The sequence below is a fragment of the Cariama cristata genome, unplaced genomic scaffold (assembly GCF_000690535.1).
Source record: "Cariama cristata isolate BGI_N322 unplaced genomic scaffold, ASM69053v1 scaffold16720, whole genome shotgun sequence".
NCBI lineage: Eukaryota > Metazoa > Chordata > Aves > Cariamiformes > Cariamidae > Cariama > Cariama cristata.
The window spans coordinates 22,610-38,702 of NW_009593097.1; the positions used below are offsets into that span (position 1 = coordinate 22,610).

At 38.3% G+C, this 16,093-nt stretch overlaps 1 protein-coding gene across 1 annotated transcript in view; it reads left to right on the top strand.

Moving 5' to 3' along the window:
• Window positions 1–13,340, top strand: part of CUL4A (cullin 4A) — a 35,880-nt gene extending 22,540 nt beyond the window's left edge. Inside the window, exons 12-20 of the mRNA XM_009708958.1 lie at window positions 1,002–1,106; window positions 2,830–2,940; window positions 3,266–3,351; window positions 4,373–4,480; window positions 5,347–5,465; window positions 6,646–6,746; window positions 11,794–11,966; window positions 12,807–12,959; window positions 13,245–13,340. Coding sequence (XP_009707260.1) covers window positions 1,002–1,106; window positions 2,830–2,940; window positions 3,266–3,351; window positions 4,373–4,480; window positions 5,347–5,465; window positions 6,646–6,746; window positions 11,794–11,966; window positions 12,807–12,959; window positions 13,245–13,340 — 1,052 coding nt within the window. The remainder of the gene's footprint in view (window positions 1–1,001; window positions 1,107–2,829; window positions 2,941–3,265; window positions 3,352–4,372; window positions 4,481–5,346; window positions 5,466–6,645; window positions 6,747–11,793; window positions 11,967–12,806; window positions 12,960–13,244) is intronic.
• The last annotated feature ends 2,753 nt before the right edge of the window (window positions 13,341–16,093 follow it).

Consider the following 16,093-nt stretch of genomic DNA (forward strand, 5'->3'; position numbering starts at 1 on the left):
GGCTGAGGTTGGGAGAACAATTTTAAAGCCTTCAGATACAAGGAGTTTTAATAGAGAAAAAAAATTTATTACCTTGAAGGGGGAACTACTGCTCATTAAGGGGAAAAATAATAAAAACATCCTGAAAATACTATTATTTGGTTTATCCCTGAGCTGGCAAAAGCTGTTCTGACTGTTTTGCCTGCAGCGAAACTGGAGCTGTAGCATTTTACACCAGGAGAAGATCCTGCTCCTTGGTTGCTTGTTTTCTCCTATGAACATTCTTTTGCTTTTATTCAACTAACCTTGTGGTTTCCTTTTAAAACCAGCTTTCTGTAGGTCAAATTGCACAACCTAGCGAAACAGGTTAAAGCCATGATACGGGCCGCTGTCATTTGTGGATTGTGGTCTTTCAGCTCCTGCAAAGGTTTCCTTCTTACACAGAAGGTTGTACAAGGATAGTAATGTGGCTTAATAAATACTTTGCTAAACTCATGGCTTAACCTTGTTTCTGGCATTCTGAAGCTACTAACTTGAAAGCATTGCTTCTGTTTAAATTTTGGTATGCCCCTATCAACAAGCATGAGGGACATGGTAAAGCTCTACAAAAATACAGTCCTCTTTGTGTTGTTTGTTTCTGTTTCTCATAAAATACATTCATACACATTGTACACTTCCAAAACATTGTCTTTCAACAAGTAATGTTCTTGCTATGACTATAACACAAAATGTGGGAATTTCTAATGCATTAATTGTAATGATTATACTGTATCGATCTTTTTTTTCTTGGATAGTTCCATTTTGTGATAGATTTCCATTATGGCAGTAGTACAGTAGGGCTCTGTCATTCCACTGGACAGAGGGATGGGAAAAGGGAAAACAGAAAATTTAACACTTATCCTGTATTTCAACATATAGTAATATTTAACATATAGTAGTATTTCAAGTGGGAGATGCTTAAGTTGGTTATTTTAGATTTATTTTTTTTTCTAAAGCTGTTAAACTGTTTTATTTATTTGTAGCAAAATATGTGGATTCCAAGTTGAGAGCTGGTAATAAAGAAGCAACAGATGAAGAGCTGGAAAGAATCCTTGACAAAATCATGATCATATTTAGATTCATTCACGGTAAGAAATAGCAGTTCACCATTGATGCAATTAAAACTGTTTTCCTTGCTACTAGCAGAACTGCATTCCTCTGACTGCAAGAGATCTTTTTTAGCACGAGTTTCTGCTTGACTTGGTCTTAAATTCAGGTTGCCTTACATCTGAAGGAGCACAATAAATACACCAGGGAGGATAAACTTGTTCTGTGGAGATTGGCAAGTTACAAACCTTTTACAGTCTGTGAGTGGAGACCTAAGAGTTAGAACTGTTGGTGGAAGTTTTTTCACATAAATTAACCATATCTGTAAGCACAATCTCTCCTCTAATGACAGAGAACAGAAAGGCTAGTACAGATTTTCTCTTGTCTGCCCACCGCAGTATGTCGTAGGTGCAAAGTACATGAAAACCCAGCAACTAATGACTTGTCTTTTCTCATCATGGCTGAGAATGAACACAGAGGAGGGCTCAGAATGATGGGAGAAAATGTTATTGCTGTGTTTTACTGCCTGTGAAATGCACTTCCCTTGTGTGTGTCCCTATCTGAGCAAAACCCTCGAATGTGTTAGGAGATTTTTTATTTTTTTTTTTTCCCTAGGTTGGATATCAGGGAAAAAACGTGTGGTTTGAGTCCCATAGAGATGTATGGTCACTGTTTTGAGGGAAGTGGGATGTGTATCCTGGGCTGGGGTGGAATAAGCAGGAACTACCCAATGCTGTATTAGTTTGTTCTGAGATTTGTGGGGTTCTTTCCCAATAAAATCCAAACCAAGTACAATATAATGGGAAAGCAGACAAGAAATCAGTCATAAAGTAGTATCGTTTGCATCATGATTTTTGTCAAATGCAAAGGGTATTGGATGGAGATGGTGAATGAAAACAGTATCACTGGCAACTTGTCAGCCCAAGAGATGAATTTCTGTTAATGTTTTTCTCTTAATATTTTTTTGTAGCACTGAACCAAAAATGCAAATTTGTTTTGAGCTATGTAGTGTGTAAGAGTCCTTTTAAGAGCAGATGATAATTAGTAGTTAGTTTCTGGGCATTGGGATCTTCTATATTATCTTGGTGCTGCTTCATGAAACAGCACTTCACCGGAGGGCAGGCTGGAGGAGGAAGAGGAGTATCAGAGAATGGGGCTACTGTAGGCAGTGCAAATAGTACCTTCAGTTACAGTGGATTTCTTCCTCTTACAAGTGAAACAACTTGCTGATATCTTTGCACTATCAATAGAAAAGATTTTCAGAAGCTCTGGTTTAAGGTGTGAAAATTTGTGGGCGCCTGTATGACTTCTTTATTTTATTGGCAAACCGAGTGAGAAGACTTCTGTCAATTTTTCTTGACCTTAGGCTTTTAAAGGATATTTCTTTAATACATAGGAACCCTTTTTCTTTCCCCCCTTTTTTTTTTAATTTTAATAAATCAGACCACTGGAGGGAGAATGTTCTTCTGGACCCCAGAATAAATTCATGTGATTTGCAGCTGATCCAATGGGTAATACGAAACAGCCCATGTTTCTGAGGGGGGGAAAGAAAGACGTAAAAGTTTTGCAAAATATGTCAAGAAAATCATTAAAATATAAAAAGAACAAGTTGTCTACATGTTTTTCTTCACTGTTGCATAATAAATATTGTTTTGCTGGTCAGCATGTCATGAGAAAAGCTTGTGTCACAAACCTGAAGTGCAATGTTGCAAACAGAATGCATGGTTTCAGTTGTATTTTATTTTTGTTTCAATTTCCATACAGGTAAAGACGTGTTTGAAGCGTTTTATAAGAAAGACTTGGCCAAAAGACTGCTTGTTGGAAAAAGTGCATCAGTAGATGCTGAGAAGTCCATGCTGTCAAAGCTTAAACATGGTAGGCGTCTTCAGATGTGTTAAATTTTTATTACTTTTTGGCATGTAAATTGGAATCCTTATTTTCTCATGCTTTAAGAAGTGACAAGCCAGATTTTAAGTAATAGCTCAACGTATCACAGCTTTCATTGTGCTCAGCGAGAACTATTGGGCTGACCTCTTGGATATGTGACTGGTTCGTTTAATGCACCTACAGAGGAGTAAAATCCTTAAAACATGTACCTGTTTGTGGTGCTCTGTAACCTGGCAAATTGGCGCAGCTATCTCGGGTTAAACTTTGTTGCTTGTTTGTAATTGTGAGATCTTTGCTTTAATTCATGTGACAGAATGTGGCGCTGCTTTTACCAGCAAACTGGAGGGCATGTTCAAGGACATGGAACTGTCAAAAGATGTCATGGTTCAGTTTAAGCAGGTACGTTTAGCTTCTGTTTGTGTACTAAATTTTCAGTAGTGATGGGGAAGCGCTTAATGGTGTTACACCTTGGATTAAGCTAAAATTAAACATAACGGCTTTTGAGCAGGTCCTGGTAATAGTATCGGAGTCTACTTACAGTTCTATTTATAGAACAGAATTTATTTATTGTATATCTATTCAGAGATAATCTTATTTTACAGTTTTATTTGATTTCCCTTTAAGTAAATTACAGTCTAAGTACCACATAGTAATTTAGTTGTCTGACATCCTTTAAAGTCCATACCCCTTCATTCTGCAAACTGTTGCTGCTCTGATGAATTCTTTGTCAATGACCCACACCAGAGAAACTCCCTGCAGGCTGCTAAGTTCACAGAAACTGTGTATGTCTCAGCCCCAGGGTTTCCAACCTGCTGGTGACCGAGGGAGTGCTTGGAGGAGATACTGTATGTGCTCAGCCCATTGTTGCACTTCTCCCTGGGTACCTGTTTTGAGGCCTTACTGAAGGCAAGATACTGGGGTAGCAAACTGATGCAGGACACCCGCTCCTCTAATAAAATACTGTAGTGACTTTTCTGTCCCGGGCTTTGCAGTCTAGCTTGACTGATGCGATGCTCAAATTATATGGAAATGTTTTGTCTTAACAGATGTGGAAGTCCCAGGGGATCCTTTTGATCTTACAGTTCTTGCCCTGGCTTCCGATCAAAAGCTTTTCTTTTGCTTTATTTACGTGTGATTAAAAGTTCCTTTGACCTTAATACCCTGTCAAGACAGTGGTCTAGGATACTTCAAGGCATGTTGTTCTTTTCTTTTTACTTCCAGCCACTTGCTGTGTTTTGAAATTGGGGAGGGAGGATTACATAGTGACTCAAAATCCTGGTAGAGCATGTCTAACCAAGGATGTGGCCTGTAGAAATTCTTCATTGTTACACTAATTTTAAATTTCTAATTTAAGTATATGTATTTTCTAACTTAGCATGCAGACAGTGTGCTTGAACGATTTTTGTCTCTTGTATTTTAGTATATGCAGAACCAAAGTGACCCAGGAAATATAGACCTGACAGTAAATATATTGACTATGGGATACTGGCCAACTTACACACCTATGGAAGTCCACTTAAATTCAGAGGTTAGTGATTGAATTCTTCTACAGGCACTTTAGAGAGTGGAATCACAATCGCTATCGTATGGTGAACTAATGCCCTTCATTTAATGTTTTTCTGCTAGACATTTAAGGGGTTTATCTCATCTTAAAGATTCCAAAATTGCAAAAAATAAAATGTAGTGCATAAAACCCACTATTTTTTGGATGATTATTTCACTGAATGTGGTTTTCTTACATTTTTAATAATAATCATATGAAATTAGTATTAAGATAAAATCAGTGTCCTACTTAATACTGCGGTCAAGCACTTAAAAGTTTAAAATTGGACAGTTCACCGTAATTTAGTCAATCTTTAACTACATTGGTTAGGCACTTTGATCTAGCCAATAGTTATATTACTGCACGTTCTTTTTTCCTGAAAGATCCTTCCTCTGTTCCCTGCAATGTGTCACACAAAAGTAGCCCCTGCATTTAAATGGCATTTGCCTGAGAAAAGGTTGCTTCTAAGTTGAGAGGGTAATATTCAGTGTAGAGGTGTGAGATGTATGCTTTTTGTCCGGTGACTTCTTGGTCAGATTCAAAGTCCAGGACAAAACTGGCATTTATTTTTGAGGTTTAAAACCCTCTACAGGGGGTTTATTTTACTTTTACTTAAAACAAACAAACAAAAAAGGGAAATTAAAAGCTATTTTTAATTGAGACTTTCTTTTGTGCATAATAGTACCAGTGTACTTGAGAGCAGAATTTTCCCCTTCGGATTTAGCTTTTCGTACAACACCGCTTATTATGAAACATTGTGGAGGAGAATAAAGAAATCAGATGTGTGAAATCATCCAGCATCACTGCACTGGTATAACGCTAATAAATGTTTTTCTCTCCTTACTTTACAGATGATAAAGCTTCAAGAGGTATTTAAAACCTTTTACCTGGGGAAGCACAGTGGTCGAAAGCTTCAGTGGCAGACCACTTTAGGGCATGCTGTCCTAAAGGCGGAATTTAAGGAAGTAAGTTTGCTTGTTTTGTGCTTAGCCTGTTGGGATAAAGTTTAAGTCAATTATTTAGAATCTAGTCGTGTGTTGTATTTTTTATAAAGGTAGTAAGATTTTTGTGGAGAGGATCAATCACAATTTAATACTGTTACTTTGTACAGAAAGTAGGCTTTTTGTAACTAAACTGAAATACTACCTAGCTAATGGAAGACAACAGTGTGATACGTTTTGGTAACATTTGTATTCATTTCATTGGAATTGTTGCTCGTTTGAATAAAGAAAGTTGTAATAAAGCAGGAAATTAATGAAAAAAATAATCCAGCATCTTTTTATTTTGAATATGGAATTGTTTTGATCATAGAAATACAGGTGATGCTTTTGGTATGCTTCACTGATACAAAAAGAGACTGAAGGGTGTTTAGTCATGTAATGACTGTGGTTAAAATTTAAATGCTTGTTGAATTATTTAAGTCTTAAATAACCACATGGTTTCTTAATGTGGTTTTGTTTTGTCTCATGGAATATCTTGCCTTGCTAATAACACAGCTGAATTGAGCCAGAGCAAAGACAAAAAAAACTTGACTTCTTTTACTAACTCATTGTGAGTATGAAACTTTGAGGTTTAGGCATTACAGAACAGCAAGATGGATAGGTTTGTAGTTGTCCATTGACAGAAGTGTTTACAGGTGCCTGAAGAGTTTGAGTTATTTCTTGCCTTTCCATTGCCTGTTTGTACAAACATTGTGCTAGTGATAATACTGTCACTCCGTATTATAGTAAACCAAAATTACCTTCTGTTTCTTTCGTATTTGATCCAATGCCAACATTTCTTTTGTATGCGTTTGCTCATCTCTAAAATGAAACTTGGGTGAAGTATGAAGTGATTCACTATTTATGGCAGCAAAGCCAGAATTTCCTATATTGTAATTAAAACGAAGTAAATTATGTCAAGTAAATACAAGGCCATTATAATGAGCTTCTGCTGTGTGCTGTGTTGCAAAAAAGAGGTTTTAAAAATATCCTGTTTCCTTGATATGGCATTCAGGCAGATTCTTCTGTGTGCTAGGCATTCTAAAATGCACATTTCTTCTAGAAATAGAAAAAAGGTTGTATAGCTTCTATAACTTGTCAGATTTGAGGGATATAATAGAAAATGTTCAAATATTACTTCTAATTATTTGGTATTTCTTTTTTAAAAAAAAAAGAATTTCAAGTATCGCTCTTTCAGACATTAGTTTTGCTTATGTTTAACGAAGGAGATGAATTCAGTTTTGAAGAAATTAAAATGGCCACTGGTGTAGGTAGGAAGAATACTTTTTTTTATTTTTAAATTTGTTCATCGAGTGATTGCCACCTATGATTTGGTATGTAAATGCCTAATTTTAAGAAGTTTGCTGTGGTCATTAGGACAAACTTTATGAGCCAGTAGTATCTACACACCAAAAAGAGATGAGGAAAACACACTACTGGTACTTCCTAGTGTAGATAAAATAGATGTTTCGCAAAATTAATAGTAAGAGCTGTGTAGCGTATGGTACTACTAACAACATATTAGGTTTACAAAGTGTGTCATTGCAATTCTTAAAATTCAAGTGGTGATAAAGACTGCTGTGTGTACAGATTGTTTTTGTTCCATTACAGTTTCAAATACTGTATTTTGAAAATGACCTATTGTAGAACGCTGTCATTTTGGGGGGATTCAAGAGAGTATTTTCAATTGAACTGTTCTGAGAGCTTGCCCACCTGTTTTCCATCACCGTTGCTGGAGGGCTCCATTTACAATGGCTCTGATTTCTTCAGCAGAGCAGTGTCCTGTAGGCTGTATACCCTGCAGCTGTCTCCCTCTGCACTTGAAACCTGAAGGCAGAAAGGACAAAGAAAACTCAGGAAAAAATACCGTTTTCTTTTTAACCATCTGCAGTGTCTACCTACTGTGTTCTTATGCTCTTGGGTGATTTTTGGTTTTAATTTAATTTTTACACTTCCTTGAAATAGTTACAGCCATTGGCGTTAAATGATAACACTGTCATCTCTTTAGTCTCTGGAACTTCTGTGTCAACCAGCAGGTCAAACCCAGTAGGCTTTCACATGTTGCATCTTAAGATCGACCCAATACAGCAGCTGCTGAAGGAGTATTTGAATCCATACAAGTACTAAAATATTGGAAATATATTTACTAACATAGTTTAAAATGAGGATATCAAGAATCCCTGTGGTTCAGAATGATGTGTTGCAGAAGGCAGTACAGCCTGGGTGCTCTGGCTACTCAGTGCTTCAAGCTGCTTAGTCATCCGCTCCATTAATGCTAGGGGAGCTGAAGAAAACTCATGCCAGCGTGAATGATAAGCATCAGGGTAGTCCTGAGGGGCCTATTAGGTCGGAGTACAATGGTTACAGAGCAAACATAAGTTCACGCAAGCCTGATCCAGATCCTGCTTTTCTCATCTTGTATTGCTGTACCTCGGAGCTTGCATTCTGGCTGCCTGACAGCACCAGATACAATCTGCTGCAGGGAAATCCATTCCATTATAGCACAATAGAAAGGATTTCAATAGACTGTTTTTAAGGCAGCTGGCTAGAATTGGTCGTTGGGAGCCGACCTATATTATGTCATTGCACTGAGTGCCTTGTCTGTGTTTCTCTCCCCTATGGGAAAATGGTATAGGAATGCAAGCAGTGAGGACAGTTCATGGTCCACAATGGATGACACAAAATCTCTGTCTTCCCAGGCTCTACCTACGCAAGGCATTCAGAGCTGCTTTAGAGAGGTCCCATTCCCACCTAGCGGTCTCCTTACTTCTAAAGAGGAGGAAACTCTTACGGCCAGAAATGATGTCAGAAATGGGTCCCACACTGCGCCCTTCCTGCCTCCCCCTACTTGGATGATCCTTTCGCTCAGTGGTACCCGACCAAAGGCTGGTATCCTGGCTGGTTGGAAAAGAAGAGTGATTCAGTTATTGGAAAAAGTAGCTGAATTTGTGATGCAGCTGCTCGGTGAATTAATCAGTAAGGGCAGAGGCGCTGACAGCCGGGCTCTCAGGGACAACCCTGGCTGAACCAGAGGTCCTGGCTCATGACTACAAATAACAGGACGTGATAGAAATTCTGGAGGGCAAAACCTGGGCATTAGGCTTGCCATAGAAACTGCTTCTAAATGTTCTAAATGCCATGTGCAGGGCTAGACAGATGGGCAGAATTGCAAGGTATGCTTGAAAAAATGGTGTATGGAAGAGGGTCTGGATTATTAGGAAGTAGGAAAGCCTTTGAAACAGTGGGAACCCATACAAAAAGGGTGGGCTCCATCTGGATTCAAAGGGAGTGAAGTTGCTGGCACATTTTAATGTTTCAGAAAGTCTATAGGGTTTGTCAGACTTCTCCCTCCACTGTCTAAAAATAACAAAGTGGATCCAAGAAGTGGTCAGAGAAGGGGAATAAAGATGGAAGACATGGGACAGCTTCTTTAGAAGGAACAGTTGTATGTGCTAGGACTAGACTAAATAGACCAAAAGGTAAATGGAAATCTGTGAATAAGGATTTGTTTTCTTACTCAAAAATAACTAGAGGGTGAAAAACCAAAATGAGCACATGGTGGTGAAAACTAAAGAGCATGTTGTGAAAGCTGGAAGTTTACAGAATTCAAGGAGACAGGTTCAGGGAAGAGCAAAGCACTGAAGGTTTCTCAACACATAGAAACCACCCCTGGCTTAGGAAGTCCCTGAGCCCTAAGTGACTGGAGACTTAGAGAGCAGTAGGCTGAGGAGAGGAGGAAGAGCAGGCAAGTGTGGAGCTGTATTAGCTTTGCTCTTGGATGCTGCCCTGTGCCCACCCGCTGGTGGCCACGGCTGGATTGCAGGAGGCAGGACGCTGGGCGAGATGGACCTTCTGACCCAGGGTGCCTGTTCTTCAGTTCTGAACTACACACTGGAAGGAAGACTGAACCTCCCAACCCTGCAGAGTTGGCCCTAACCGCTTCCTTTACTTTGGTGTTCACCTGTACCAGCTCTTTCTGGTACTTCTTGCACGTATATTGTTTTTTAATTGAGAACACCATAAAGGTGATCATAAGTTATATTCTGCTTATTTAATGTGTTCCTGTGGACCTCTCACTATATAAGCATCATGAATAATGTACTGGAATGAGGTGTGAGGCATTTGGGATTTCCCAGTGTTGGCAAGTTTGGTACTTTTCCTTCTCTGGTTGAAGCAGCCGTAGCAGTGCTTCCACGGGCTTCCTCAGGTCTGTGGGTCGTGTCTCCCCAGCTCCCTCGCTGCCTGCAGCGGAAGACAGGGCCAGTCAGATCAATAGTTGTTTACTATCACTCAAGAGTTACACTGATGTTAACATAAAGAAATGACCAGTCAGTATGGCAGAAAGCAGTAAGATAGTATGACTTAAAACTTTCAGTTGCTTAAGCAAGAGCTTTCACAAAATAAAACATAGCGATTTGTATTCAGTTCTGGACTTGGCAGGATAGGACAGCCATGTCCAGAGTTCCAGTTCTTTAATAAGTCTTTCATACATTCATTATCTATTTTATATATTTTACAGATGTGAATATGATATATTCTGTGGTTCTACTGTCCAGACAGTTATTCATTTATGCAGCTTCTGTATTAGCTGTGTTTACAGTATTACAAGTTAGTTTTGTGAATGTCTTGCACTTTAAAAAGTAAGTGGGTGTCTGGATATGGCATCCCTTGAGTATCGAAACAGGTGGGCAGCTGCTCTCTGCGTGCATTTCAGACTTTACCTATTGTATCTTTATATTCCACTGCCATCTAACACGAAATACATGTACTTTTGGAGGTCAAAAAGTCATACTCGTATGAATTTTCCTCATGCTAAGTGGAAGAGTACCTCACAGATGATTACCACATTACTAAATGAAAAAAACCAAAACCAAACCAAACCCAACCGAACCAGCACGTGGATTTCTGCCCCTTCAGGATATCACTGTCTTCATCTGCATTAACTGGCCACAGCTGGAACTTGTGTTTTCCAGTCACTGTCACAATAAATTATCGCCAGTCTCTTTCAAGAGATGAGATTGTCCCTGGTACATTACTACAGTTAGAAAATGCATAAACTGTCACTCGGAGAAAGAACGCTTACCTTCTCTTTGGTAGCCGTGCTGCTTTGAGATGTGTTGTCCAAATATTACTCCATGTTTTTACCTGCCTTTCTCGTGACCAAAAAAGCCTCTAGGAGCTGTAGTTCTTACTCTTACTCCAGTGATTGGTAATTGCAGATTCCTTCTCTTTGGTATTCTGTAACCTGCAACGTAGCGTGCAGGGCAGAAGCAAAGCTCCAAAGTATACCGAGTGTTTTTAACGGCATCCTTGTGTTTGGGCAAAAACACAACTCGACAGTCTGCATTTACTGAAGGTGGAACACCCAAAAAGTGTGAAACATCATAAATGCTTGTTTAGTCAATGTGGTTTAAAGGCTTTTGTAGTAAGCATAGAACAGCTGGAAGTTCAAAAAAGGGAAAGGTCACTCAGTGTGAAAGTTAAAGTCTCTTGGAAATAATAATAGTGTTAATCTTTCACTCAGCTACGCCGCACTTCAGCACTAGATTGCAAAACCTTTCGTTCAGTTTTTAGACTAAAACTCTGTTCAAGAGATCCAACACATTTGGTGATAATTTTATTTTGGGAGTAAAAGTATTCTAGAGACTGCAGAGGCTGTTTTAATGAAAATCTTGATACAGGATTTTGCAACATAATTATTAGGATGTTTTAGACCTCATTTTATCTACTTGTCCAAATGCTTTTGGCTTTAAATCTTACTACATAAAATTTTCCTCACTCACTTGTTTCTACTACTTTCCTGTTGTGGGGGAAGTTTGTGACTATAATAGCTGTCAGCTCTACCGTCTCACAAAAGATCTTCCTATCAATTTAGACTTCCATTTTTTTATTTTATTATATATTTTCAGGTCTCTGTTAAAAATAGTGATGAAATTATAAAATAGGTAGACTGAGTTTCTCGTCATCAACTGATTTTTTTTCTTCTGAAGTCCTACCAAACAAAACTAAAGCAATAAAACCAGGCTCATGTTAATGTGAAGTCTATTCTGAAACTACTTGTGGATGGAAAGCTGGCTGAGCTGAGCCCGAGTCTGTCCTCCTGACGTGTGCAATTCTGTGCACGCTCTCAGCACGTACCTGTGAAAGGTGTGAGACTGAGCGTGAAGGCTGTGAGTTGTTACCCGGTTGGAACTTAGCTAGAAGAAGGCGTTAACATAAAATCAGTAACTTTTCCGTTCTATTTCTAAATTAATCACCTAAAACTCTTCACGTTAATGTTTTGTTCTGCTCTCTCCCATACTTTGAAATTCTTCACAGAGGACAGTGAATTAAGAAGAACCTTGCAGTCCTTAGCTTGTGGAAAAGCACGAGTATTGATCAAAAATCCAAAGGGCAAGGACGTAGAAGATGGAGATAAATTCATCTTTAATGGTGATTTCAAGCATAAATTGTTTAGAATAAAGATCAACCAAATCCAAATGAAAGAAACAGTATGTATTTATTTTTTGCATTCATTCTGTTTAACTGTTTATCCATGTCCCACATGGGGAGACAGAATCTCTGCATTTCCTCTCGTAGTTTTTGCATATGGAGAAAGGAAACAGCTATTTAATTTTTTTGGTAGTTAGGATGACTTGCAGAGGCAATAAAGATTTTAAAACTCACTGAAATTGAAACAACTTAGGTTCCTTTCTGTGCTTGCAAATGTAAGTGCCTATGTATTAAACTGATAGGATCTTGAAGATGTTTCGGTCTCTCTTAGAAGTTTCTGTGGCTGAAGTGTTGGTGCTAGGTTGAACTCATGACTCATGTCACCGTGTCACTTCTTTATTTAGCGGGTAAGAGAGTTATTAAGGTCAGGGCTGCCCCTGGTTTTGCAGTGGATGTCTTTGTTGTACATGAATCCCAATTCTTGACACAAGGTGACATGTTTTAATTAACATTGACTTGTTTACTTTTTGCCTTTGCATATTAAAATCCCTTGAGTTGATCAGTTTGATACAAAAGACTACTGTATTTGGGCTGTCAAACTGTTACGTGTTCTTTCAAAAATCTAAAGGGAGTTGTTTAAGATTTAGTTTAATTTATCAAATAGATTTAAAGACAGACGTATGTTATTGTTTTCTTTATGTTATTCTTAATTTTATCTTTGGCTTGTTTTAGCAGTACACTTCAGAATCACTTAGCTCTTAGCATGTGGTAATGCATGCATCTGTCTTGAATAAGAATACATGAATTGCATTTCATTGTAAAGGTTAACTAGAGAAATACACTTGATAAAAAATAGCAATAAAAGGTGATATGATTTGTGGTGTTGCATTGTTCTTTAGGTCGAGGAACAGGTCAGCACAACTGAAAGAGTATTTCAAGACAGGCAATATCAGATTGATGCTGCTATTGTACGAATAATGAAGATGAGAAAGACTCTTGGTCATAATCTCCTTGTTTCTGAATTGTATAATCAACTGAAATTTCCTGTAAAGGTAACTGACTTCGTTTTTCAAACCATCCTAGGACTATCTAAAAATGCGTAATATATTTTTCCATTCAGCTTGTCTGTAAAAGTAAAATGTGAAACGTCTGAATCAAATCCAAAGATTAAGGTATTAAAATGAGTGTGTGAACAGAAATATGCAGTAGGAAATTACATTCAGATATTTACTGTGGCTCATTTTCTTATGTAGCTGTTAGCAGTCCTATTTTTTTAAAATAAAATATATTTGCATTTATATTGCTAACTGTTGCACTAATCTCATCTTTTCTTGTAGCCTGGAGACTTGAAAAAGAGGATTGAATCCCTCATTGACAGAGACTATATGGAGAGAGACAAAGACAACCCCAATCAGTACCACTATGTTGCATAATGGAGAAGAAATACTTTTATTTAAAAAAACAAAAACCACAAACCCAAAAAATAAAAACCAAAATCATCCACGTGTATCTTCAGGACACCAAATCCCTATGCTGTCTCAGACTTTCCTTTTAGCAGATTTCAGGTTGATGTATACTATTCAACCAGCTGCATGCACTGCTGTGGAGAAGAAGCAAAACGACATATTAATTGATCATCCTTGACAAGACTTCTTACTAATTTTAAACATCATGTTTTTATTTCTTTTAGTTACTCTTTTGTTCTTTTGGGTTCTTCAGTATTTAGTTTTACATTTTTGTTTAACAATGTCATTGAAGTTGGATGGAAAGGTGAAATTACCTGTGTGAGAAATACTTCTGTGGTGGATGCAAGTCTGGTTTCTTCATTTATGTGTCCCTAACTGCATCCGTAAAGACCCTATATGCTGCATTCTTTAGCTACAGTGACAACCTGGGTAACTTTTTAGAAACCCTTAATTGATGAACACTTACGTACAAGCAGTGTTGTTGAAATACACTGAATTTTTGAAGTTACGCACCATGAAAACCCTTAAACTTGTGTTCAGTTAATTTTCTTTCAAATGATTATAAACTTCAGTCTGGTTTGGATAAATCAGGTTTTGAAGCAAGATCCTTGAAGTGCCAAGAGGACAACTGCGTTCATGTGTGTAGTGAGTGGTGGGATTATTTAGCTAAGGTAGGGATTATTATTTTATTGCTACTTCGGCTGTTGGGTGGCAAAGATTAGATCTGAGTCAGAGGCCCTCCCTCATTTTAGGGCAACTGGTGTTTATCACTGTTGATGTAATTGCCGTAACATTTAGTTTTGCCTTGAAAAGAACATACAGGGAACCTACTGTACAGCGTGCTCCACTTAAGAAAAAATACCCAACCTTTTTTTTAAAAAAGACTTTTATGGTCTCGGTATTGTGAAGGCATAGTTTTTTGTCTTGAAAGACTTAAGGATTTTGTGAGTACTTTGTTACATACTGTATATATGTAAGTTGATTTGAATTAAAGAATGAAAGACACTAGATCTGTTAGATAATTGTAACTATAAGGAAGACACCTTTTTTGGTAATACTTACAAGACTCTGTTTATTTTCTGGATTTGCATACTGGTGTGTTTCATTCTGACAAAGAGCTACCAAAGGAGTTTTGATCATGGCATAAATGAGAATTTAACTGAGCAATATTTTCCTGAGAGATACCATACCAAGTTTTTGTTACGTGGGGTTTGAGCATCCATTAAAAAGCCACCACCTCTTCTTAAAGTAAACATCGCTAAGGTTTGACATCTTGTGGATTTGCATATTCAAGTCCTTATTCTGACATCTGGTGTCATTAACTGTATTGCATTCTTCTGGATTATTTTTGTTCCCTTTGTGTTTAGAAACCAAACACGTTTAGTTTATTGTATTTAAAGCATATTTAATATTGTAATTTAATGTAGACTTATTTTAATATTTGAATCTTCAGTTAATGCAAATAAAATCTTTGATGCATATTAAATATTAATTTCTTAGCCTTTGTGAGAATGTGGCACTTCAGTTTATTTGTGCAGTTTGTTCTTTAGTGTTAATTATACCATTCTCCCTGTAATTCACTTCCTGTGCACTTGGAAGCTGATCAGATCCATCTTGCTAGACTTTTAAGACACGAGGGAGTACGTGCCTCACAGAAATGTAACGGCCGAAGGCTTTACCCGCACAGAAAGTTGGCAGTAGCGTGCAGTAACTGATAACCGAGCGGTGAATGCGTACCGCCGTCCCTTTCTGAACCCCAGCTTCCTGGTTCAACGGTTTTAAACAAGAGATTAAAAGCAGTGGTGTTATCCTGAAGATGATTGAAGTGGTTCTGCCTTACGAAGCAGTGTTAATTGATTAAAATCGCTGAGATGTGCGGTTTTTCTTAATTGCCGTAGACTAGAACTCTTTGGCCAAATTACTCTGGTATCGCAATTAAAAATGAGTTGTTCCACGAGCAGCGGAAACAATGGGGCCTGTCTTTCTGTGATGTGTGCCCTTGGTCCCCTACTGTATCATCCCCCCCCGAATAACCTCAAGCAGCGGTACAGCAGAGGGGGTTTCTGCTTAGTTCTGCCTTTCTGCTTGTGGGAGCATTGGTTTTGTTCTCCTTTACCCAGCTGCTGATCTCCACCCGCCCCCTTACCCCCCAAACCTACGGAGAATGTATTGATCTCTAAAGATTTTATTTTTTTTTCACTCTTCCAAATTGGTCTGAAAGTGGCTTATGGGAGATATTGACAGACAAGGTGATCGTGATTCTCCTTTTCTCAGGTCCTCATTTTTAATTTTATTTCCTCAAATTTCTCTCCCTGAGATTTTGTGTGCGCTGAACCAAACAGCTAAGCAGTTCGTTTATTAGTCCGCATGGTAATCCCTTCTTCATAGCAAAATACCTGCATTTGATTGATTCTTGATAGCTGGTGATAGAATTTGGCTGAGCATCCAGTCTTGACCAGCTGTTGGTTTGATGCTGGCTGTTTGGGTTCGCATCATCCCCTGAGTATTTGTGCCCACAGGGCAGAGGTTGCTAAACCTTCCTGGAAGATCACCCACTGCTGAAGACATGAGGCTGTAGCAATGTAACAGACTTCCTTCCTAGCGCATCTGTGTTCAGAAGATATCCTGAAAACCTGGATCTCGGCAGTTCACCATCCCTGGAACAAATTGTGTAGCAGTGTCTATGGAATGACAAAATAACAGCAGGGATCTCGGATACT